General features: G+C 43.1%; 1 protein-coding gene and 1 long non-coding RNA gene across 3 annotated transcripts; both read left to right on the forward strand.

Moving 5' to 3' along the window:
* The first annotated feature begins 2,463 nt into the window (after positions 1 to 2,463).
* LOC103703988 (uncharacterized protein At5g65660) lies at positions 2,464 to 6,276 on the forward strand. Of its 2 annotated transcripts, none has more exons than XM_026803406.2 (2): positions 2,464 to 2,930; positions 6,011 to 6,276. In XM_026803406.2, the coding sequence occupies exons 1-2, from the start codon at positions 2,664 to 2,666 to the stop codon at positions 6,176 to 6,178; spliced, it is 435 nt and encodes a 144-aa protein (XP_026659207.1). In that variant the 5' UTR covers positions 2,464 to 2,663; the 3' UTR covers positions 6,179 to 6,276. The 2 variants fall into 2 exon arrangements, with proteins under 2 accessions (XP_026659207.1, XP_008785322.1); XM_008787100.4 differs by having other exon boundaries at positions 2,479 to 2,927.
* Positions 6,277 to 23,446: 17,170 nt separating this feature from the next.
* On the forward strand, positions 23,447 to 25,177 carry LOC120110734. The gene is made up of 2 exons (XR_005511867.1): positions 23,447 to 23,701; positions 24,938 to 25,177. It is a non-coding gene; the product is annotated as an uncharacterized LOC120110734 (long non-coding RNA).
* The last annotated feature ends 1,209 nt before the right edge of the window (positions 25,178 to 26,386 follow it).

Below are 26,386 nucleotides of genomic sequence, written 5' to 3' on the forward strand. Positions count from 1 at the left end.
TGAAGCGGACGGCATAGTCCATGAGAGACTTTTTCTCTCGTTGCTTGATGTCGAGCAGCGCGTCCGAATCGCGGTGCAGTCTCTAGCTGAAGATGAAGTGTGCTACAAAGAGACGGACGAGCTACTCAAAGGAACGAATGAATTGGGGCTGACGCCCAGAGAACCAGAATTTAGCCACCTTGCAAAATGTGGCAGAAAATGCCTTGTAAAGCACGACGTCAATGGCTCCGTGCAGTATCATGAGATCCTTGATGCTCTCCAAGTGATTAAGGAGATCGATGGTGCAACCATACAGCTCTAGTTGAGGCACCTTGAACCGAGTTGGGGTTGGTTCCTTCATGATCCGTCGGAAGAAGGGGGCTCCGAGGTGAATCGTCATTGGCCCTTGGAGTCTGTCCTTTGAGGGCTTAGATTTGCCGACCCATTTTCTCGATTCTCCTATTAAGATCGGCATCCTACTACGGTGAAAACTCCACAAGGCGAACAGATGAGAGGCTCTGGACGGAGTCCCTGCTGGAATGGAGGCTTAGATTGTTCCGGCAGAGAGGCAATAGTATGGAAGGAAGAGAGTTCAGTAGATTTTTGTTCTCCGTGAGTAATATGGCCTATATACCTGAGGTCTCTCGGGTTGTTCCTTTATATCGGAGAGTTGGATTTGTCATTACTTGGGCTGATGTGGCGTGTATGATGATCAGGTAACAGTCGATAGTACAGTCGCAGCGTGGAGTCAGTTGGCGTGGGCGGCTTGCAGCGCTGGCCAGATGCAGATTGCAGTATCGCCACAATTGCGGGCTGCCAGAGCTGTCGGTTATTAGGATTGTCAAATAGGCTCCTTGGTCAGAGGCGGAGTAATTTACTTTGGTCACTTGGCTCCTCAGTCGGCGCTCTAGGTGCTCTCCTCGGTCGACGCAGAGGTTGTCGAGGTTGGTTGGTTCGAGGTTAAGGTGCTCAATATTTTTCTTATTATATATATATATTAGTTGGCATATGATTCTATGATATTTGCATTTATTTTGGTATTGATTATTTTTTAGTTTCTATCCTTAAATTATTTGTTGGTGCATGTTTGGAGGGATTTGCTCATACTGCACTCTCATTTTTCTTCTCAAAGTTACGGGATACTTGGCATTTGGTTATAATTTGGGATGACCGTTGAGAAAAGGAATGGTTAGACCGTTAATGATATGAATTAAATAGCTGAATTTCTAATTGAATAACTTTTGTTACTTGTTAAAGATGAAATTATTTTAATTTATTTTAGGCTTTTCATATTCTCTCGGACCGAAATGTGTGGATATATCATGTACCGAGGTCAAGTGGTGGTTCAGACATGATATGCACCATGCATGGCCTTATCCATAGTTTTTGGAAGATCAACATGAATCAAACTTGTAAGACAGAAACTTAATTAGGACATTTCCGCGCTTTAACTCATCATCCCACGAAGCTTTGCTTGAATCCTCATCCTGTGGCTCCTTCTTTGCTGAGGCCTGATAGGATAGCAGTAGTCGCGCATCACCTCCTCACGTCCGTCCGGTGGGCTCTTCTTCAAAAGGCTATCCCGTCATCAATCATCCTCCCGTCCATGGCGGGTGCCGGAGGAGAGATCTAGAAAGCTACCGCACGTGAGGCCGGTGAACAACGAGGAGCCTGTGACAGCGGAAGAACCTCCATCGATCATTTTTTTTTTAATTTCTCATGATATATGGATCGCTGGAGGAATATTTCCATTAATAATACACTTTTGCTGCAGTAGATGTTTGCAGATGTGGCTGTCGTTTGACTGATAAATGGACTGCAACCCGCCCATTGCACCTGGATGATATTAGATTGCATGCCAACCGAACCACTCTCCAGCCTAGGGGAAGGATCCAAGTGTGAAAGCAGTGGCTACATAGGACGATCGAGTTAGGCTGCTGTTTACGTCTACGCCAGCTAAAGTCTATGCTGTTTACATAGGACGATCGAGTTAGGCTCCGTTCTTTTCTTTTTTTCTTTTTTTTTTTCCAGCTTTAACATCAAATAATTAACTTTTTTTTTTTTATTTTCCTTTCCTTTACGTTTCTCCTCTACATTCGGCTCCCAATCACTTGCACTCCGCTGCCGGCAGTCGTATATTGGGCAGTCGGGCAGGGGCTGCATGATTCGACCCGAACCCCGGTCAGTCTACCCGAGAAACGCAGACACGTACTCGTGGGCCTTTCCATAGCGAGAGCAACACTGACGCGCCATGCCACGAACCGTTACACCGGGGAAAGAAGAAGGCAGCAAACAAAATATACTATTTTTTTTTTGATGTAAGATATAATAATAGTGGAAGTGGAAGATTGATGGAAGAATAGAAAGAAAAAAAATAATAAGACGGGGCAAAGAGAGAGAAATGGCCCCCACCATACCATCATCAGCGTCAGTGCCGCCGCCGCCTCCACTGCCATTGCAGGTGGGGACAGGATACACCATCTCCATCTCTCTCTGGCCCTGCACCCTGATAAAAAGAGGCTCACCCTGCACGCCCCCTCCCCTGTCCCCAATATCCATCGATGCCTCATCCCCGCCCATCCTCCCAGCCAGCCAACAATTGCTCTTGTCGCTGCGAGCGGCAGCCCCACTCATGAGAGCAGGACACCGAGCAAGGAAACGAAGAGCTAAAGGGGATAGATACAATGGACGCCGGGGAGGTGACGCCGCCGGCACACTTGTCCACCAGGCCGACGCTGGGGTTCCCTCTGGGGACGGCGCTGCTGCTCGTCGTCATCTTCTGCCTCAGCGGCGTCTTCTCCTGCTGCTACCACTGGGACAAGCTCCGCTCCCTCCGACGCCGCCACGGCCGCACCTCGAATCCCGTCCAGCCGGCCGATGACCATCACCATCAGCATGCTCCGAGCTCCATGCCATCCCCGCCTGCCAAGCTCCTCTCCAAACTCCAGGTAGCAAGTAGCATGGATATACCGTCATTTCCCCTTTGGACAGGGGTGTGTCTTTCGCGCGAGGGAAGGATTCACCTTCCTTCGCGCGAATCCACCGTTGTATCATCCGCTGTTCGCTTTGAGAGCTGTGCCGGAGGATGGATGACGGAGTTCGGAGCGCTTTGAGATCTGTGCAGCTGGCGATCCAACGGTGGTTTCGCGCGAAGGAAAGTCAACACTTCTTTCGCGCGAAAGATACACTCCGGTTCCGTTCTCTTTATTTTTATTTTTATTTTTCCTAAGAATAATATTTTTCTTTAGATCGAATATATTTGAGAGAGATTTCTGTTTTTTTTCCCCTTTTCGGTAGAAGCCCTCTCTCTCTTTTTACTTCGTTGGATAATTTTTAGAGAGTTGGCCTTGGCCATCAAATCTGCTTAATTCTTTGCTTGCGATATCATATGGTCCAGGAGGCTTTCGTTCTCGGGGGAAAAAAAAAAGGGTTTGAGTACATGATTGATGTAACACTGAGGTTGAATTCTGGCACAGATGATATATAATTCAGAGGACATGAAGCTGTTAGATATATATATATATATATATATATATATATATATATATATATATATATATATTAAACCAAAATCGTCCTTGGTTTCCGAAGATTAATTCGCTAGGTTGTGCAAAACGTACGGCTTGATCGTGATCGATCTCTTGCACCGGTCTACGCGACTCTTTTCTTTGTGATAGGGAGAGCAATTTTTTAGTTGACGCGTCACCCTTTTATTTGGGGATCCAGGGTGTTTTGCACAAATCTCAAAGCACTCCGATTTTTTTTTCCCATGGATGATCCAATGGTGGATAAACGACCCTAGTCCTTCATTTTGATGGCATCAAGGAAAAGATCCATATTACCTACCGCACCAACATAGAATATCTAAACGGCTATAAAGAAGGACAAGATTTTTTGACCTGTTGGATTTAGTTAATTTCTCTTTATCTAAACCTTATACTTCATCAGACCCAGATTCCAAACGGGCCGGGGACGGAGAGAATCCTGCCACTCTTCTATATTTGGCTCAGATGTGCCTTCTTGAACTACTAGAACTACAATACGAATAATTTTTGCTGATAAGGGTTATCAACCTTTGATATTTGTTAAGCTCATCTTAAACGTCCAAAACCTAATTTTCCTCTGATCGCCAAACTTCATCAGCTAGAAATCTATATTTATCTCTGAACGTACCTCCTTATTAGTCTTGGACATACAATTAGACCTCACCTTGTCTAAGTGTTCCCACCATCTCCTGTTGCTAAGATTGAACTCTTGCAACAAACGGCTAAATCTCTCGTCTTCCTTGCTATATCAAAGTAAAATATTAGAGAAAAACCAACCTGTTTCTTCATCTTCCTTGACGAAGGGCCAAGGATTTCCTGTCCCCCCGGGGAATACCCTTTCTAGCTTTACTCTGGGCTTTATGCAGCCCTTACCAGTACATGGATCCTTTCCTCAAAGGCCAAACCAAAGAAGGCAGGATTGACAGATTGATATATCATGAGATAAAGTGGTTAGATGTCTATCGATGATGATAATGATCTAAAAATAGTATATTTATGTGCTGCTTGCTCGCTTCAGATTTTTGAAAGTTAATAACTTACAAAATAAAAATACCCTGATCTCCTATCTTGGTAAAGCGACAAATTGTCTTGATATATTCAAACATTTTCATGTTCATGTGAATTATAGTGCGATGAGTTCAAAATTACGATATATATAAATTTGTGGTTTTCTATACTTTTTGTAAGACTTTTGAGAGCTTCGAATTGAGAGGGGTGAAGAAATTGCGCCCATATCATATGAACCAGTTGAATGTGCTTCATCAATCGATAGTGACCCACTCACGATAGAATCTATATCAAATGCTGTTGATATTTGTATTATTTCATAGATTGTGTGTCTAACATTTTCTCCTGTATTCTAATTTTTCTTCATACAGAGTATAAGCCAGCCAGCTGATTTTAAAACTTAAACAGTTACCTTTCCTGTATTGCGCTCATTAACATATATTTTTATTTTCCTTAACTGCCAACAACGTAATTCTGATAAACATGCGGATGCTAGGGTAACAAAAATTGCTATTTTTGAAGATTAGCCAAAAGAAAAATTAGGAGGAAAGTATGGAAAAAAGAGGGAAAAAAAAAAGGCCGCAGGCATAATACCAAAGCGGGCCTCTCCAGTACATGCTTGGTGTTCGAAAGTAGTGATCCAGGTGTTTTGAACCACACGGTTAGTCATACGCTACACATGGTCTCCTAGGTGTAAGTGAACCGATCATGGGCCGGATTTGGACACAAAAAGAAAAAATCAAATTTTAAATAGGATTGTCAGGAAGCCTGGTTAAAAATAAATAGAATTTAGGTCCGAGGTTCGGCGTGTGATCAACTATGCATAGGACTATCCAAAAGAGGCCATACTGAACATTTGGCCAAAAAAAAAAAATACTCCTACAGTAAAAAAATATCTTAATGAATTTCAAATGACAACCTCTTCCATAACATAAATGATTTAAGAATTAGAAATCATCCATCCTTGAACATAAATGCTGGAGAAAGGAACATTAGCAGCTATGCACCAAGAATTCAATGCATGGCCGCGCATCCAAGATTTGCCCTCCATCAGCTAGTCCCATTTAATGTTGGTGTGTTGAAGTTGCAAGTATAAATCTCTATGCATATATTCTTATCTAATTCCAATTGGATAGAAACGATTAGAAATCGAGATCTAGCCTAAATAATATTTTATTAAGAATTAGGATAAAGTAAATCTTTCTTGCAGTAAATATTAGAATCACTATGATTTTTTTTTTTCTTTTCCGGCGAAGATTAGAATCACGTTGTTCAAGTCAGAAAAAGAGAGACGTGTCCTTGTTTGTTTTATTATGCCTCTCTCCCTCTCTCTCTCTCTCTCTCTCTCTCTCTCTCTCAATCTTTTTTTATTTCTTGATTATGAGAGCAAACATCTGCTCTTTTTTTTTTTAGTAGTATGAGAACAGACTTGTACATTTCTTCTTATCTTTTAACTATCATATTCCATATTTTTGTAGAATTACAAGCAGGAAAAAGATGAAAGCTTGCCGGTTATAATGCCTGGGGATCGGATACCAAGGTTCATGGCGTGGCCTTGTCCCTGTGAGCCTTCTTTGGCCACAACGGAAAGAATGGTGCCTCCGCCCTCAATTCCCTCCCACCCTCCTCCATCGCTTGTAAATTGAAGAGTGGTATGTATAGATATTTTTTATCTTTTGTCTCGAACACGTGTATTTTTGCGAGTCTGTCTTTGCGGACTTATCATACTTTATGTTCTTGAGTACGATGATAGGAAAGAAAACCACATGTACGATTAGAAACAAAATAAGTATAAAAAGAGAAAACATAACATGAAAAAGGAAGAGAAAAAAAAAAGGGGGAAAAAAACGCGGGGTGGGGTGGGTGGGGTGGGGTTGGAGAGCTCAATCCGTCAACGCATCGAGATCCAGTCCTCAAAATGTCCAACCTGCATATCCTGCCACCAAATCCCAAGTAACCCAGGCCGGACTTAAAAAATGGCTTGTCCAAAGCTCCTCTTATTTGCTAAAAATTTCTTGTCACACAAAAAGCCAAGAAATTTGCAAATTTCTACAGGGTGAGTGGTTAAAGCTAGCCCATATTGGCTTGAATGCCCAACCCACAAAATGTCTCGCTTGAGCTGAAGTAAAGGGTCCTCGAACTAGGCTGGGCCTTGACAAATTGCAGTTCAAAAGAGTTTGGCCCAAGCTCAGATTTTAAATTCCGGACGGATTTGATTTGAGCCTGGCACAGGGAAGCCCGACTTGGACCGGATTGAGGCCTGACATGTTTGTGCAAGCTATGAGCCTATGCTAAGCTTAAGGGCTTGTTTGGTTCGCGGAAAGTATTTTTCCTCCTAAGAATATAATTCCTGAGAAGAAGATTCCTAGGAAGAGAATGCCTGGAAATGTACTTTTGGCATGTTTGGTTAACTATGGAAAAGTGACAGATTTCCAGACTGCTTATGTTTGGTTGACCATCCACTTTCCTGAGAAAGTTATGTGTAATTCCTATTATATCCTTAATAAAAATTAGGTCTTTAATGCCTCTTTAATGCTGAAGGGCTTTTTTAAGAAAAAATAAAGATGGAGTGATTTCCGTCTCATTGGAAAGTAACTTTCCTATGTTTCTCATGGGAAAAACCTCCCCATGAAATATGCAAATCATATTCCCATGGGAATACAACTTTCTCATATTTCTCTTTTGAAAACTCCAACCAAACAAGAAGCATCTAATTACCTTTCCATTGACCACACTTTCTTCCCTTCTTTTCCCGTGAACTAAACGAGCCCTAAGGTTTTTAAGTCGAGGCCAAGGTTGGGTTGGACCCCAGCTCGTCGACATTTCTGATCAATTACTTAAACAAACTTGCAAGCCTTTATCTTGCCTAATTTAATATTACTTCCTAGATAAATTAACTTATAAATATATTTTTTTTAAAAAAAAAATTTGACACTCGTGAAACGGGGCATCTTCCAAGATCAAGTCATCAAGGAAGAGGTGCCAACAATTGGATTCAAGTCTTATTTGCTAGCTGTGTCTAATACAATAAATTTAAAGTTTGCTATAAGGAAAGCTGTTTTTTAAGAAACAAAAGCAATGGACTTTTTGGATAATAAAAACCGTTATGTGTATCATTTTATTTCTTCTGACTTGGCATGCTGTACCCACGTAAGAGCTATATGAATATTGTTTTTATCAAAAAAAAAAAAAAAAAAACAACGTCATGTGTATTAGAAAGAAGAGCCATGGAAATTGGGATTTCCGTACTGAAAATCCCCCCCTTGGCGATCAACTTCACTTGGAAACTCCCACACGAAGAGATTCTTGAGATAAATTTTGATAGCAATGTTGTGGATAATGGAACATGTAGAAGAGCAGCATACCATACGCGCCATGTGGTCGCAGCAGGAAGGAAGAAAACTTTCACTACAATCATTCATGTGACTGAACTTACGGGAGCTTGGGATCGAAGGGGTCGTCGATGCAATAACTCTGTATATATGTGCAAGACATACATGGCTTGGAGATAATTCTCAGATGGTGGTTGACAGGATCAACAAGTTGCCCCTAGCTCAGTGAGATTTTTACCCTCTAGTTCTCAAGATTTGGCAGATGTCTCATTAGCCGATTCGTTTTAATGCATCTCGTATATCCACAGAGAGGAGCATCCCTGTTAACTGGGTAGCATCTATTTAAAGAGAGGAACATCCCTGTTGACTGAGTAGCATCTATTTAGAGAGAGGAACATCCCTGGTTAGCATCTTATGTGGCTCATCATACTATTGATTGTTGATAGAATTCTACTGCTGTTGGTCCTTTAGAACTTAGAGATCGACTATTTTTTTGACTTTGTCGAATGCATTTACGCTTGCTATATTTGAGCTGTATCTCTACTGGCTATGCCCCGAAAAACAGGGTTCACATATATGTCCCCTATGGTATGCGAGTTAGTGATTTTTCTTGACAGGTCCCTACTTGTGCCTAGTCTTTGACTGAGGATCTGTTTGGATATTCTTGCATGAATGTTCTACAGGAGCAGAGGGAGGGGATCCACTCTTTGATTGAGCAACGGAAGGTTCTTGTGACCAAAGTAGCAATCAGATTTCTCTCGGAGCCGAGCAACCTTTTGGGTGCTCTTATGCGGGCTAAGTATGAGGATCCAGCTGACATGACGATCTTACGTACTAGTCGTTGCAGCTCTTTTGTTTGGAGTCAGATTTGTGCCCGTGCCCCGGTGGTCCTACCGGAGATCAGATGGAAGATTAGGGGATGGCCAGAGTATTGCTGTCTTGGAGGACAACTGATTCTTTGAGATTCCCCTCCACAGTTGGCCTACCATGATTGATGTTGGTTGTCTAGAGGGGCGCAGAGTTCATGATTTGTTCAACCTGAGGGGACAAGTAGGGGACGAGGATCTTGTTCGACAGGCCTTCGGAGAGCAGCTAACCAAGCATATCCTATCTATACTGATTCTCACTGTGGAGGCAGCAGATAGGAGGGTGTGGAGCATGGCGAGGAGGCCAGAGGTGAGGGCTCGAGACTTAGCCCGGGTGGTTGGGAGGATCCTGACTAAACAGATTGAGGAGAGTTGGATATAAAGGCTGCGCACCCACCCACGAGTTGCCTTGTTCGTCTGAAAGGTGGCTTGGGGGTGCTTACCCACTAGAGGCACGCTGGCTCGGCGAGGGATGCATGTCCCCTCCAAGTGTCTGGTGTGCTCAGAGGTGGAGGAGTCTATCTTCCATGCCATTTTCGGATGCCCAAGGGTCACCCAGATCTGGGAGTGTGCTTGGGGCCCCCACGATCCGCAGCTAGGATGGTCGTCGACTGAGGACTTCCTGCTCTTCCTGGAGACTTCAATATGGAGGCCGGGCCTGGAGGGACCGGGGATCAGGGTGCCTACCTAGCCTACCACTGCTAGCTAGATAGGAATGCTTGGGTCTTTGACGATAGCAGAGAACTTTCGAGGTCGATTGCGGACAGGGCCCTTCTTCATGTGGAGGAGATCTTCCGCACCGCCATGTCGTCGCCGTTTGGGATGATCGGAGAAATCTGGGATTTCCCTTTCGCGCCTGTAGGGTCCATGACCGTACAGGTCTCTTAGGAGTCCCCATCCTCTGGCTTTCTCAAGGTGAATTTCGACGGTAGTGTTAGTGAGGGAGGGTGTGTTGGAGGAGTCGGCTTCATCATCAGGGACCACGAGGCTAGACTAATTGCGGCAGGAGGCCAACGGATCTTCGACACGTCCATGGTCTGCGCTGAGCTCAGGGTTACATGAGAGCGAGTTACCTATGCGAGGTAGGTGCTGAGTGTGGACTGCATTCTGCGTGTGAGAGACTCGACCACGGTGATAGAGTGGATCTGGGGCTGGGGTCTCGACGCGAGTTCGAGCCTGCTGCTACGTGCTGTTCACAGACTTTTAGACGAAGATGGTCTCTGGTGGGCCACACATGTCTTCAAGGAGGCGATCAGTGCGGCCGACTGGATGTCCTCATTTGCGGCCCACCACTCTGGAAGATTCATCTAGGGCGACTATGCGTCTGTGCCTCGTCTGTGTTATCTTTTTTTTTTTTCTGATTTTGTCGGTTGTATCCATGCGCTGCCGTTGTACCAAAAAAAAAAAAAATCGGGCCTATTGGCTCGCCAAATCTGTAAGTTCTAAGAGCCTATTAAAGTTTCAGCTTGAATTACAACATATGATTTTGTTGGTTTACAGCAAGAAAAAAAAAATAAATGGACTGCCCAGGCCATGAATCCAGCAAAAAATTCGGTCCTATCCTGTTAAATTATCCAAATAGGCCCCAAATAGGGCCACTTCACCATACTGAGACAAACATGAGCTTGGAATATGATCTAGAGAAGTATAAATAAGCTGGGTTGAAGATTCACCTGGCGTGCTGTTGCTCAGTTCAGTTGGTCTCGATATGTAATTTACATCTACCAGCCATGATCAACATCTCACCTCATTACGCTCGAACTCCTAAGAGAAGAGACTTGATATCTCATCTCATCTATCAGCCATGGCATGGTCAGATACTAATAGGGTCTTAATTAAATGCAAAATACCGGTGTCGGCCTTGGCCTAACTCCATACCTTTCAGCTCGTAGAGCTAAATAAAACTGAAGCAATTATATTTCATATGTAGAAAGTTTTTAGTTTGGTTAGGCTTAACTTACATAAGTGATTATTCACATTTATATTAGAAGGGAAGATTGTTAGGTTGTAGGGAGACAATCAGTTTGATAGTGTGTCTCTGTTCTTTGTTCTCTCATGGGGCCTCCAAACTATGAAGAACATGTAGAATGTTTGCAGCTAGGATATCTTGATGTCATTAAGTCTGGATTGGGACCTTATAAGTCTTGCAAGGAACCCAACTACTTTGTGAAATTTTGAAATATGTTATGTCAATAATAGCTATAATCTCTGGAGTAGGATGCTGAAATTATCAGTCATATTCCACTATGCTACCTATTTGCAAGAGAAATTATTAGGTAGACTGGGTCCACCATGGACCTAAGATACTGAAATTAACTGGCGGTCGCTAAGCGCGCGCTCTCTCTCTCTCATCATTAGGGTCGTTGTGGAGTGGACGGAGACAGAGTTATAGCAGTTGGGAGGAGGACAGGGATGCCTTTGTCTCGTCCTCTCGCGTATGATTGGGGTGGTGGACGTGGTTGTTGGATGGGCGCCGAAGCGGAGTCAAATAGTTCGTGGCATGTGCCCGATAATGGCGACGCATCTCGACTGCATGCCTTCGCCTATCTCCCTCGGAGGCAAAGCCCCCACCCCTCTTCATGCCATGATGGAGAAGCTTTTCCTTCCATCCATGTGAAGCCACCCACCTACCTACCTACTCCCAATAATGTTCCCAAACTATATCACTCTATTATTATATATATATAATAGGGATGCAACCTCCCCGCCCCTTTTTATTATTTTTCTTACTTCTTTCGGTAAACAGGAAACACCTCTCTTGCCGTTGCATGGCCCGTGGGGGTAGTCATTCGTAATTCCTGGGGGAATCAAAAATATTACTTCTTTCCTATCAATCAATCATCATTTATGTAATTGTAGCACTCTTAAGAGTTAATGGAATCATTGGCCTTTAATCAAAAAAAGAAAGAAAGAAAGGAAGAAAGGAAGAAAGGAAGAGAGAGAATCCTTGGCATGCACTTTTAAGATCGAGTTAATGGAATCTTTTCTTCTTGATATGCATCTTTGATGTCTCTTTCATCACAGATATATAGACACAGCAAGATTTGTTTGTAGAGAGCTAGAAAAATCAATTCAACCAAACAAAAGAGAAAAATCCTGTTTACAATGGCGACCAATTAAGTAAGACGGGGCTGATGGAAGATGCGCGGACTAAAAACATGGATCCGGCTAAATTAAGAAAGAAAAGAGAGAAGGCAAAAAAGAAGAACCATTGACGGCGCCATCTATTTAAGTTGGTAAAGCTGCTGGGTGTTGATCAGATTTGATGCGAGTGGGGAAGGATATGTGAGAGAGATGTAGTTAAAACTTATTTATGACCCAAACCCTACGGCCTGCTGGAGGGGGAAAGAATGTCCTGCCCCACCCCAATGAGAATTAGGGAGATGCAGTCAACGATTCAACCTCAGTGAAAGGCGGAGAAAGTGGGGAATCATTGAATCAGGGTGACTGGATGCCTGGATTCAACCAAACCAACCAACCAATTAAGCCACCTCCTCCTCTGTAGCCGCAACGTGCTTTATCTGCGATCAAGCAAGCAGGGCTTGTGCAATTAAATAAAGAAAAGAAAAGAAAAGAAAAGAAAAGAAAAGATCAGAGCTGCTATTACAGTTTATTTATGCGGCGTACGTACGTGCATGCAGCATGTGATGTTGTTCCCCGCAAGTGGCAGTTGAAGAATTGGCCTTTAGGTTTGAGTGACGTCGGGGCCGGGCCCCCTACCGGAGATATGCATGCATGGACCTCTTCTCCTTACTCGTCGCAGCTGCTGTCTCCACCTGTACCTGTAGACAAGAATATTTGAGTGTGGTAATTCGGGTGTGCGAGTAACACCGTATACTACTAGCCCACCCGAGCACCCCGCTTGCCGATGCGTAAGCAAACGGACTTCTACCTCTCATGTCCTGCTAAATCCCGGTTCAACAGCGCGCGCGGCGGCGAACGATTTAGTGCATGCTGATCCGATCGAACTCTCCTTCTTCTTTTCCTCTCACGATCTCTCTTCTTTGTGGTTGCGGCCGGTTGCCAGATCGGCAACCAGATCCGAGTTCGCCGCTGACCATGTTCCTGGACCTATGCATGGCATTGGAGGCAGCCCCATCGATCCAAGCCCTCGCTAAACTCTTGGTCTTGGAAGCGCATGGACGGCTTTGTGGTGTGTGTGTGTGTGTGTATATATATATATATATTCTAATAGTGATTATCAAAATCTTTTACAACTTTTGAATCCCTAAAAGGTTACCAACTAGTTGGAAAAATTTATAGCACGAAGAATTGCATCATTTCTGAAAGATACATTTGCAATGTTTGAAGTCTTATAAACTAACAGAAGAAAAAGAATAACTTCTTTTCCTAAAAAAAAAAAAGATAAACAAAAACTTTTTGCTTCTTCTAACTTTCCATCTCTGCAAGATTTTTCTACGCTTTGCCCTTTTTTAGGTAAGGTTCTTGATATAAGAAAACCTTGGAGTGCAGTCTGATTATTTTCTTTTTGGTTAGGCATTGTATTTTAAGATTAGCATTTTAAGTTGACTTCTGCATAGGAAAATAACTACATCACCTTGTAATGCCTTCTCTAATAATTTTATATCACCTTTATGTACATTTTGATTTTCTGTCTACACCATAACAGGCTTCCCCACCCACTCTCCCTCGCCGTTTGGTGAGGACGGGCTCTCTTAAATTGGAATTTAACAAGATGTGAAAGCTCTCTATTCACTTATCCTGGTTAGCTCACATTTTGTGTATGTATATACAGATGTGTGTGTGTGTGTATGAATGTATGTGCGTATGTGTATATGCCATTCATATATTTGAGCCACCGCTACAAGAAATCATAGAATTTGTGACACTATTTTAAACGCATATTTACAAAAATACTGGGAAATGACACTTTGCCCCATATTTATAATAAATACCAAGATATAGTTTGTAACTCGTTTTATCATAGAATTCATGATATTATTTTAATAGTATTTTACAAAAATACTAGGAAATAATGCTTCACCCCATATTTATGATGATTTGCTGGATATTAGTTTACAGCCCATCTTTATCATAAAATTTGTGGCATCATTTTAGTGTATTTTCAAGAAATACTAAAAAAATATTTTATCCTATATTTATGATTAATTGCCAATTATCAGTTTGTAGCTTGTTTATATTTTTCTTACCAATAACTCAAAAAAACTCTTCGAAGATGCGATTAGCTAACACAAAATAAAAATTTTAATTAAAAGTATACATTTTGATTCTAAATAAGGATGCATGAGATTGATTTGGCTAAGAATCTCGATCATTGATCTAACTTGATTTTATATTAAAAATATATTAAAACCTAGAAAATAATTAAATAATATAATATAAAATATTAAAAATTGTTTGTTAAATATCATTATTACTCTTTAATTTCAGCAATAAAATTATCTCTGTTTTAAAGGAATCGTAAGAAAAAATTATATATAAATATAGTTATATATTGATGTTATTGATAAAAAAAAAATTACCTATCTTTCATCTAGTACTTCCCCAATTTATTTTTTTAAAAAAATAAAAAATAACAGTTTCCTAATCCATATGTTTTATATTTTTAATCCTTTGAATTTTTCATTTTTATTTATATATTTTTAATATGCATTACACATATCCATTACAAGTCTATGTAAATATATAATACATCATATGATAGGACTCAGTCTCATAGCGGATAATTGCATCTGATTTAAGTTAATTTCTATTGGAACTTTTCATTTTTTTAGCAAATTTATATGGTTCTTTCATGAATTGAACTGCATTATACCAGTATTTGTATTTGGTCATCTACTTATAGAGGTTGTATCCTTCTTGGCTATGGCTAGGTCCACTTCTGTCTCTTTCATAATATATTCAAAAACGAGGTGCAACAGAGAGAGCATCAATTCAGAAAGGAAGGTGGCATCATAAGTTCATAACCGAATGTCTTGAGGATGTAAAAAAGACTATCACACTCCAAACCTGTTATATAAGTCGATCACATGTCATAGCCCAGTAAAAATCCTCCACACTCACATGAGTAAAGATATAATAAATTTAAAATAAAGATTAACATAAAACCTTATAACAATTATTCAACATAACTTAAATAAATCCATATAAACATGTACACATAAATGTATATCATCCAACATATAATTCATTCAAGAAAAAATGTCAGATATATCTTCAATCTAAGCTTGGGTTTAACGGTGGTTTTATATATCTCGTCTTCCGTTATTCACCAAATTTTCGATCAATAATTATCTTTCTGATTTAGATGATCCCGGATCATGCTTCTTGCCTGTAACTAGCAAACCATAATTCTATGTTTCAGCCCATGGTGGCAAATTATCATATCCGCGCTTCATCCCACGGTGGCAAACTATAATAATTATGCTTCAGCCTGCAATGGCAAACCAAGATATATTCGCACTTTGGCTTGTGGTGGCAAACCAATATATTATGATTCGGCCCGTGATTGGCAATCCATAATATGTCTAATCCAAATTTTTTTATTCATCAATCAAAATATTTAATTTTATCGAGATGGTGTTCTTCATTTAGGAGCCTCCACCTCCGAGTTTCCTTAAGGTCAATTTCGATGGATCAGTATTGGATGAAGAGTACAGAGGAGGCACGAGTTTCATGATTAGGGACTTGTGCTCGAGGGTGGTGGCAGCTGGCGGTTGTCAGCTGTCGGATACCATGGTTTAAGGAGTTGAGCTGCGTGCGGCTTGAGCGGGCATCCGCTATGCACGCCGGGTATTGCAGGCCAGCTCTATCATCATGGAGGGTGACTCAATCACAATGATAGGTTGGATTCAGGGGGCCGAGTGGCCGGGGTGGGGACCACCCCTACTTCGGGATATTTGGTTGATGAGTGGGGACGCGATGGCCTTTCAGGCTAAGCACGTCTTTCGGAAGGCCAATAATGTTGCGGACTGGGTGGCCGCTTATGTGGCCAATCACTTCGGTAGCATCCTATAGACCCGACGAGAGAATTTGCCTAGGGTATTTCGTAATATTCTATTTACTGATTTTATGGGATGTGTTCGGACTTAGATAGTCTGGCTTGCCCGTTTTAGTTAAAAAAAAAAAAAGAGAAAAAAAAGGAAGGAAAGAAAGAAAGAAGATGGACCCTTGGAACGAGTCCGCTTCTAATACTTATGCTGGGTTACGAGCCAGTTAATACTTAATAGGTCGGGCTCTTATAAAAATAGATAAGAAAAAAAAGCTCGCAAAAGTATTACGAAAATGCATTAGTCTGTAGCTGAAAAAGAAAATATATTGGCCAGTAGCTGAATTCAGGGCTATCGATTTTATCCAATCTCTTAATTATCCATCGACTTTAACTTGTTAAATCCGTTGCAGGTTTTGGTGGTCTGGCCCACTTGTCGTACTTTTTTTTGGTATTCTTTTTTGGTGCTACATAGGTGGTCTTCAATTGGAGCGCCATGGAAGGGCAAGATGGTGGGGAGGCCCTCGAAATCAATATTCATTTCCACCTCTCCCCCTCCGATCACGTTCGTAGCATTCAACTCAGAGGAAGGGCAGAACCCGGCTCCCACTTGAAGTTAGGTGTGAACATAAAAAATCAACTAATTAATTAACAATAGAAACGATGATGATGATTGATGTCAAAGCAGTCCATTAAGCCCATCTTTCCATGTCCATATATTTTTTTTTTATTAGTACGCAACCACCGGAAAGCATCTAAAGAAAAGAAATAGGGATAATCGTGGAGAATAGACTGTGACGACTGACGAGTGGTTTTAGTTTAGAAAAATAAATAAATGATCGATGCATGGTCGAGAATTTGGGGTATGGAGGTGTCCGTTCGGAAGCCAGCCATTGGTGGCGGGCCATCAAAAGGCAGGCGCATGTGCCCCACTGCGGGCATCGTTTGCGCCTTTATGAATCCACCCCGGCTCACGCATCGCTGACACTTCCTCCCCTGAGGTTTGCGTTCGGCGCGGCACCGAAGGGAGAACAAAAACAAATAAATAAAATAAATAAATAAAGAAGTTTTGCGGAGGGAAAAAAAAAAATCTAGAAAAAGAGAGGTCCGGGGCGCCATGCGATGGGACGGGCGCCCTTGGGATTCTCCAGTACGAGCATGTGGGACCGGAAGTAGTCACGAGCGAGGCTCGATGGACAGAAAGATCTGGCTCATAGGCAACGTGCCAGTTCCTCAGGTGGTGGGATCCATGGGTCGTGGCAATTCGACTTTTTTCTTATATTCTCATCCACAGCAATGATTACAATGGTTCTGTAAAGGAAATATATATTTCCAGATGTGTACAAAATGCATATGGCAATGCATGCAATCCGAATGGATCGACCTTATCGGCTGAGTATTCAGGACAAACGTCTAAAAAAACTAAAAATAATAAAAAAACAATGTAAAAAAAATTATAAGGGTGAAAAAAGATTATTTAAATAGTTTGTAAAGAGACAATATATATATTCAGCTCTCTCACTCTTGCCCATGCCTCTTCCTCAACTGAGGTTGTCTTAAAATAAGAAGAGAAAACTCTCGAAGGACTTCTCTACTTCCACGTCCCCTCCCGGTCTCACACGCTCGATTTCCCTCTAAAACACGCATTAAACAATAAATAAAGTTCTATTGTAAAACTGATATGGAACCTACTACAAAACAAGAACAAGATCCTGGCCACTTTCCACACTTCATATTCTTCTACTGAGACTAGGATTGATTTATTTAACCTAAAGCTCATTCTAAGTTATCATACACCAGCACAAACCAACGAGAAAAAAAACTAAACGTTGGACTTGATGACGACTCCAGCACAAGATGGCTTGCATGCGGATCATATCTTCGGAACTCTTGTTTAAGAAGTTTGATGGGCAAAACATAGAGCCTATTTGGCATTTTATATATAAATTAGTAAAATATTGCATGAAGATAGACGATAAAGATAGTACATGCACAAATCTTCTGTTATCTTGTTTACATTATCGCTCTTTCTTCAAAACAATAGATCGCAGTTCAAATAATTTTAAAATATTCATCGCACTTTTTGCTCAGTTCAATCTATTATCTTTCGAGATTTTTGAAAATAAAAATTGCAGACAACAGCAATATCAAATGGGCCTATACTTTATTATATAAGGTTTTGACAGATCATAGGCGATTTTTGACAAGCTCAATTTCTTATAAATTGGGCATTAGAAATTGACTAAAAATAATCTATTTTATCCTAAAAACTATATAATTGTGCTAATATTTTTTTGAAAAATTATGCTATTTTACAATACCCCAATGCCAAAATATCCTTATACCGAGTTTGTTTCTAAAATTCATTTATTTTTTTGTAGAGGCTCCTACAAGTTGTTTTCTACTTTGTTGGATTAAGAGAAATCAAACAGTAGATTCGTTGATGAGTCCTCGAGTCCCACTACGTATGAAAGATATACATTTAGCTTTTTAATTGTTGCTGGAAATTGGATCCGGTGATGACTGCGAACCAAGAAAGAGAAGCTCCAGCCATGGTGGTGCGGCGGCGGACGGCTGTTTCCGATAGACCTGTAAGAAGCCTGTGGCCGGGGGTTCCGACGTAGGTCCTCCGATGCTTAAGTCAGAGAGGGGCTTTTAATGGAAAGAAGTAATGGAGAGAAGTAGAGTATGGATGTATTTTCGTTCGGGGAGGAAGAAGAGGTTCTTTCTTTTGTGGAGGAGGAAGCCTCCTGCCTCGCCAGTGTTCTCCCCTCTTTATAGGAGGGGGTGTGGCAGTTACTCACCCTTGATTGCGATTGCGTATATCTCGAATTAAATAGGTTACCTTAGATGGCACGGGCGTTCAAATTAGCTGAGTTGAGATAGTAGTAATTCAAATTTTGACAGCTGTGGTGGCGGAGACTGCGGAATTTGATCCCGAATATGGAGGATTTGGTGCTCCCTTCTTTATGTGGACGTTCCGCGCTCGACTTTTTGAGGTCGATTGTCTGAGCTTGGTCTTCTAAGGTCGGCATTCTGAGCTCATGCCTTCTAAGTCGAGGTCGTGCACACCGAGATCATGCTTGTCGGGGTCGCGCCTGTCATTGGATTATGGGATGGTTTTTTTTTTTTCTCCAACACTATCCAAGAGAGATGATGGTACGATATCATCCCTACTAATTTTCAATCTTGTTGGACCGCACGTGGTCCGAATACGGTTTGTTTAAGAGATGCCGCTACGGTTCATAAAACGGATTATTTACTCCACCCAAGTAATTGGGTGGATAAGAGCTGGAAACAGAGTCCAACTCAAATTATGCTTGTTAGCCACCACCGAGTGGAGACCCAAAGGGGCGGGGAGATCGCAATGGTATATTGGTATTAGAGACTTGAAATAGCCGAGGACAGTTTACTTTGGATACTAAATAAATGATGGGATTGACAGTTTGGGCTGTTGAAAAGCAAGACTGGCTAGTGATCGTTAAAAAATGGGGAAGGTCAAAAGTATCACGACCCATCCCCGAATTTTTTCAAGATTAATTTCGACAGATATATACTAGACAGCGAGAGCAGGGAAGGCGCGGGCTTCATCATTAAAAGTCCGAACTCCAAGATGATTGCGGCTGACAGCTGCCAGATCTTTGATATCTCGATCCTGGAAATAAAGTTAAGGGCAGCCTGGTCCGGCTTGAGGTATGCCCGACACTTCTTACCTGCATGCGCTATAGTGCTGGAGGGCGATTCGACGACAGTTATCGGTTGGATTCAATAGAGTGTGGGTGGTATAGGCGACAACCATCTGCTGCTCAGAGGCATTCACACTATGGTGTGTGGGGGGATGTTCATTCAGGTTAAGCATGTGTACCGAGAGGCCAATGGGGCAACAAACTGGGTAGTCTCTTATGTGGCTAACCATTCTGAAGAGACTCTCTGGCTGGGGGAGGAGGACCTATCCGGAGCACTTCGTAATTTGTTATCTTTCGACTTTTTTGGATGTATTCGTACCCGCCATGCGTGATACATCCGCTTTAGCGCGAAAAAAAAAAAAAAATCACGAAGTCAAAGCCACGTTTTTGCTTCTATTTGCTGTAGCAATGTGAAAAATAGTCATGCTTTTGCTTCTATTTGTTGTAGCAATGTGAAAAATAGCCACGCTTTTGCTAAGGAACACGTATTCTACAATATCACGAATTCAACGCCACTGAATAAATTATTGAATTGAGTCGGGTGTCTCCCTTCACGCAGACGAAAACACAACACAACCATAATAATAATAATAATAATAATACCTTGGATCCCGCAAGTAGAGGTTGTTGCGGGGTTTCACCCCGGCAACAGCCCGCACACCGGCCGAGAAGGAAAAACGACTGCGTCCCTCCCGATGTATTGTTCACTTTGGGATTGCCGACGGCGGGGCCGCGGAGGTACTGCCCCTAGACCGTATGGCGCGGGGGTTCGCGGAGGTACTGCCCCTATTCTCACAGTTTTGCCCTTCAAAAGGCGCCTCGTGAGGAAAAGTTTTTAGGCCTCCTCATTATAAGGCACAGACCTTTCCGCTGATTAGCCGATGTGGGACTAAAGTTTGGAACCTCATCCCACAACACAGCCCCCCCAGCGGGAAGGTCTGTGCTCGGCCAGGGCCCTCCTTCTAGCGCCATCTGTTGCAGGGTTTCACCCCGGCAACAGCCCGCACATCGGCCCGAGCAGGAAAAGCGACTGCGTCCCTCCCGAGGTATTGTCTGCTCTGGAATTGCCGATGGCACGCCAGGGGGGCTGCGGAGGTACTGCCCCTGGACCATACGGCGCAGGGGTCCGCGGAGGTACTGCCCCTACCCTCACAGTTTTGCCCTTCAAAAGGCGCCTCGTAAGGAAAGGTTTTTAGGCCTCCTCATTATAAGGCACAGACCTTTCCGTTGATTAGCCGATGTGGGACTAAAGTTTGGAACCCCATCCCACAACACAGCCCCCCCAGCTGGAAGGTCTATGCGCGGCCGGGGCCCCCTTCTAGCGCCATCTGTTGCGGGGTTTCACCCCGGCAACAGCCCACACACCGGCTGAGCAGGAAAAGCGACTACGTCCCTCCCGAGGTATTGTCCGCTCTAGGCTTGCCGACGGCACGCCAGGGGGGCCGCGGAGGTACTGCCCCTGGACCGTACGACGCGGGGGTCCGCGGAGGTACTGCCCCTACCCTCATGGTTTTGCCCTTCAAATGGCGCCTCGTGAGGAAAAGTTTTTAGGCCTCCTCATTATAAGGCACGGACCTTTCCGCTGATTAGCCGATGTGGGACTAAAGTTCGGAACCCCATCCCACAACATTCTGTTGCGGGGTTTCACGCCGGTAACAGCCCGCACACCGGCCGAGCATGGAAAGTGACTGCGTCCCTCCCGAGGTATTGTCCGCTCTGGAATTGCCGACAGCATGCCAGGGGGGCCACGGAGATACTGCCCTTGGATCGTACGGCGCGGGGGTCCGCGGAGGTACTGCCCCTACCCTCACGGTTTTGCCCTTCAAATGGCGCCTCGTAAGGAAAGGTTTTTAGGCCTCCTCATTATAAGGCACGAACCTTTCCGCTGATTAGCCGATGTGGGACTAAAGTTCGGAACCCCATCCCACAACATTCTGTTGCGGGGTTTCATGCCGGCAACAGCCCGCACACCGGCCGAGCACGGAAAGTGACTGCGTCCCTCCCGAGGTATTGTCCGCTCTGGAATTGCCGACGGCACGCCAGGGGGGCCGCAGAGATACTGCCCTTAGACCGTACGGCGCGGGGGTCCGCGGAGGTACCGCCCCTACCCTCACGGTTTTGCCCTTCAAATGGCGCCTCGTGAGGAAAGGTTTTTAGGCTTCCTCATTATAAGGCACGGACCTTTCCGCTGATTAGCCGATGTGGGACTAAAGTTCGGAACCCCATCCCACAACATTCTGTTGCGGGGTTTCACGCCGGCAACAGCCCGCACACCGGCCGAGCACGGAAAGTGACTGCGTCCCTCCCGAGGTATTGTCCGCTCTGGAATTGCCGACGGCACGCCAGGGGGCCGCGGAGATACTTTCTTGGATCGTACGGCGCGGGGGCCCGCGGAGGTACTGCCCCTACCCTCATGATTTTGCCCTTCAAAAGAACCCTCGTGAGGAAAGGTTTTTAGGCCTCCTCATTATAAGACACAGATTTTTCCGCTGATTAGCCGATGTGGGACTAAAATTCGGAACCTCATCCCACAACACAGCCCCCCAGCGGGAAGGTCTGTGCGCGGCCGGGGCCTTTCCTCTAGCGCCATCTGTTGTGGGGTTTCACCCCAGCAACAGCCCGCACACCGGCTGAGCAGGAAAAGCGACTGCGTCCCTCCCGAGGTATTGTCCGCTCTGGGATTGCCGACGGCACACCAGAGGGCCGCGGAGGTATTGCCCCTGGACCGTACGGCGCGGGTTCCGCGGAGGTACTGCCCCTACCCTCACGATTTTATCCTTCAAAAGGCACCTCGTAAGGAAAGGTTTTTAGGCCTCCTCATTATAAGGCACAGATCTTTCTGCTGATTAGCCGATGTGGGACTAAAGTTCGGAACCTCATCCCACAACACAGCCCCCCAGTGGGAAGATCTGTGCGCGGCTGAGGCCTTTCCTCTAGCACCATCTGTTGCGGGGTTTCACCTCGGCAACAGTCCGCACACCGGCCGAGCAGGGAAAGCGACTGCGTCCCTCTCGAGGTATTGTCCGCTTTGGGATTGCCGACGGCACGCCAGGGGGGCCGCAGAGGTACTGCCCCTGGACCGTACGTCGCGGGGGTCCGCATTGGTACTGCCCCTACCCTTACGATTTTGCCCTTCAAAAGGCGCCTCGTGAGGAATAGTTTTTAGGCCTCCTCATTATAAGGCACTGACCTTTCCGCTGATTAGCCGATGTAGGACTAAAGTTCGGAACTCCATCCCACAACAGAGGTCAACTTGGAATTTAGTTGGAAATGATCGATCCAAGTCAGATGAATCCAGCTTACTCGTTCGATCAGCCGGGGTGAGATTTTATACGCTTTGTTTGGACTTGAGGTGAGATTCTAAGGAAGTTGGACAAATGTTTAATTTTTTCCAATCTTAAATTGCTTGTACAAATTAATCAAACCGATCAATTTGACCTCATCCATCCACCTTGAAACTAATCCCTCCCAAACCAATCTTTGCTTAAAATAGGATTGGGTTAGATTGGATTGGAGAAATTTTAAATAAAAGTCAAATTGGCAAGATTAAGCTTAAGAGATATTGAGGTTCGGCTAGGTTAGGAACGATCCCCAGCACAGCACAACCTGTTCGAGCTGTAGCCGTAGCACAATTCACAAGTTATCAGCCAACTTTCTCCTAGCTCAAATGTAGATAACAATAATCATTAGTCCAGAGCAAATTCTAAGATCCCCATACCTCAAATTCTCATTTGTTTTGAGAAAAACACAACAACAAATCAAAAACTCTCCACGGAGAAGCCTTTCCGTGCGCCAACTTTATCCGCCACTCGCTCCACCATCTAAGGCTAATTAATTTGTTTTAGTTTCTTATCATTTGCAGGAAGGCCAAGATATTTGAAAGGAAGAGTTTCTAATCCGTAATCGAGAATATTTGCAATATCTACAGGTTGAGGATCACATGCGAAATATAGTCCTTTATGGAACTATTGTAATATGAGAGAGAAGAATTGGTATATATTGTAATAACCTGGTCTTCAACCCCATCCGCGTCGGCTAAGAGAGGGCTGGGACCGGCCCTTGCACGTGTGTGGTGCATGGGGTCAAGAAAAGGGGTGCATCTCCTCTTTCGACTCTGCCGGGCAGAGGAAGTCTCGGGCTCGTTGGATTTGAGCGGTGCCCTAGGCTTTATCTATAAAACGAGCTTATGTTTCTCTCTCTAGCAACCCATCCGATGATTCTTGAATTGAGCCAGCCATCAATCTCAAGCTTTTTCGTGGAGATTACTTGAGGGTTTTACGATCAATCCAGCTGCTAGAGCTCGTCAGAGTTCAAGGTAAATGACTCAGAAACTTCTTCTCTTTCTTTTTCTGGATTCAAGGATATTGGGACCACCTTGTTGAAGCCGGCCAGCCACCCAATCTCGTCATGCATCATCTTCCTTGTTTCGGCCTAAACCCCCATTTTCTTCTGCTTCTTCCATTGATGGCCATTGCCAACATTGTTGCTGCCATGATTTTTGTTGAAATTTGGTTTCCTAGTTGATGCCGTATGACATCGGGTTTGCCGCGGCCTATTGCTGCCATGTCTCAATTTTTTCTTGTCTCTCTACTTTGGTTTCTTTTTTTTTGTTGCCCATCGCTAGTTGCCGGATTAGGTCTACCTTCGCCACTTCCCCGCGTATTCCTAACCACCGCCACCACCCTAGATCTTGTCTCTCTTCCTTCATTTTGAGAAGAAACGCCATGGTTTCTCTTTCGTTTCCTCTATCTTCTCTCTCTTTCTCCCTTCTTTTTCATCCTTTTTCTCTCCTCTCTCTAGTTGATATATGGAATTTCATAGAAGGGATTCAAGGGATTCAATGGTGGACCCCTGGTGGACTGCAATAGAGAGTCTCAGATTGTTAATGTACATCCCGATTTTTAGAAGGAGGTATGGACTGAGTTGAGTCTGTCGCCAGCAGAGATAAAATTCCTAGATATTAATCATCTCTATATAGAAGCTATTTTTGTGCACCAAGAATTTTGCTTTGCGTGGTATATGAGAACTGCTCATTTTATACTTACCTATGAAGCATATATGGTTCTTTGGTACTTGCATATAGTGTATTTTGCAAAAGAGTATATGATCTTGAATTATATTTAAATAATAAACATGTAATTGAATTGTATATCTAAATGTGGGTTGCAGTATTTAGGACTAGCCGCGTTGTTGATGTCCTGCTACACGCGAAAAATGTAGTACTATTGATGTCCCACCATAGGCTGAAAATATGGTACAGTTGATGCTCCACCATAGGCCAAAAATATGGTTATGGTAATCTAGAGTAGAGAACCTATATTATCGGATCCGATATATGCTAATTTGAGATTATTATTTGATGTGGTTTGTTACATTAAAGGATATATATTTGCTATGCATGTTGTATGATTATGGTATTTTGTAGTATGAAATTTATATAAATAACAATTATTTGATAATTTGTCATTTATTATTCTTACAATAATATGGGTATGTAGAAATTTTTACCAAGTTGTAAAGCTCATATAACCTCTTTCGTTTTCTTTCAAAGTTTCAGGATGCGTAGCACTTAGCTATGGTTAGGATTACAGGTGAAAGAATGAATAGATAGAGCATCATCGCTACTGATCATATGATTAAATTTTGTATTTGTACAAATTTTTTTGTTTGTTACGAATTGAGATCATTATTGTTTGCTGATACTGAGGTTGTAACGATGTTTTAGACTTTGCATATTTTTGTGGACTTTGTCTTAGAGAGTATGCGGCCATGTCACATGGTCGATTCGGATGATGGGTTTGTGTTTTGACATTTATTGGGTCCAAAATCTAGTGGCTAAAGTTTTAGGTTGCGTTCACATGTATATATCAAGTTATTCTAGTATCAAGGCTTCCCTGCTCTCCTCAACATGTGGTACCCGAGCAGATGACAGAAATTCTTGGCAACTTTCTTGTTGTGAAGGTGTGCGACGCCTGGTTAGAGAATGGGTTCCGATATAATTTTTGGAAGAGTAGATTGTTGTAGGAGGGCAGTAAAGAATGGCACTTGGAGAGTCGATAAACGTCATGCTTCTTGCCACACTTGGTTAGAGCATGGGCTTGGACATAATTTTGGAAGAGTAGATTCTCGTAGGAGTGTAGTAAAGCATAGCTCTTGAATTCTGGGCAGATGTTACATTGTGGTGACGCCAGCTTTCGGGGAGCAGGCCCTTGGATTGGAGAGGTGGTAGCAGACATTGGTAAAAGCATGATTCTCGAAGAGTGGGCTCTTGAACTAGAGCAATAACACAGTGCACTCAAAAAAGTGATTGGGCTAGGGAGCTTGATTGGAGAGTAGTGAATTAATTTAAGGGGAGTTGAGCCAGCTCATGAATGAAGGAGAAGATTGTCACAGATCATATGCAAGGTTTGATTCCATGTAGAATAATAATACGAGGATGAAGGGTTAATATGGATGGCCAGGCGTCAAACCTAATGGTTTAAGCTTCATGGACCCGTTTCAAAACTTATATTAAGTCCTTGTATCGAGACTTTCTATCTCTCAATACTAAACTATCCCCTTGAGCCATACCCAAACAAGGGAACATTTTATGATAATTAATAGATTTATAAGCCACCACCTGAGCCTCCTCTCAAAGAGCAATGTATGATTAGCAAATCATAAATCCTTGTCTTCATCGGAGCTTCTACAACTGTAGCCACAACTTGCACCTTGTATCCCATCCAAATTTAACCAAGTTAGCTACGGTGATAAGATCGAGCCATGGATAGGGAATCACCCTCTTCAGCCTTATGTACAATTTTCAGCTACCAGGTTCTCCATTTACTAAGACCCACCACTTGACTACCGAACACCAAACAATCAATCCATTTAACCCATTTAGTAGGAAAATGCCTATTCTGCAAAGCTTCCATTAGAAATTTCCAACTTAAAAATAATACAATAAAAAGCAATAATATCAATAAAATTAAATAACCAAATTAAGAAATATAACAAGTAA

This window comes from Phoenix dactylifera, chromosome 5 (assembly GCF_009389715.1).
Source record: "Phoenix dactylifera cultivar Barhee BC4 chromosome 5, palm_55x_up_171113_PBpolish2nd_filt_p, whole genome shotgun sequence".
Classification (NCBI taxonomy): Eukaryota; Viridiplantae; Streptophyta; class Magnoliopsida; order Arecales; family Arecaceae; genus Phoenix; species Phoenix dactylifera.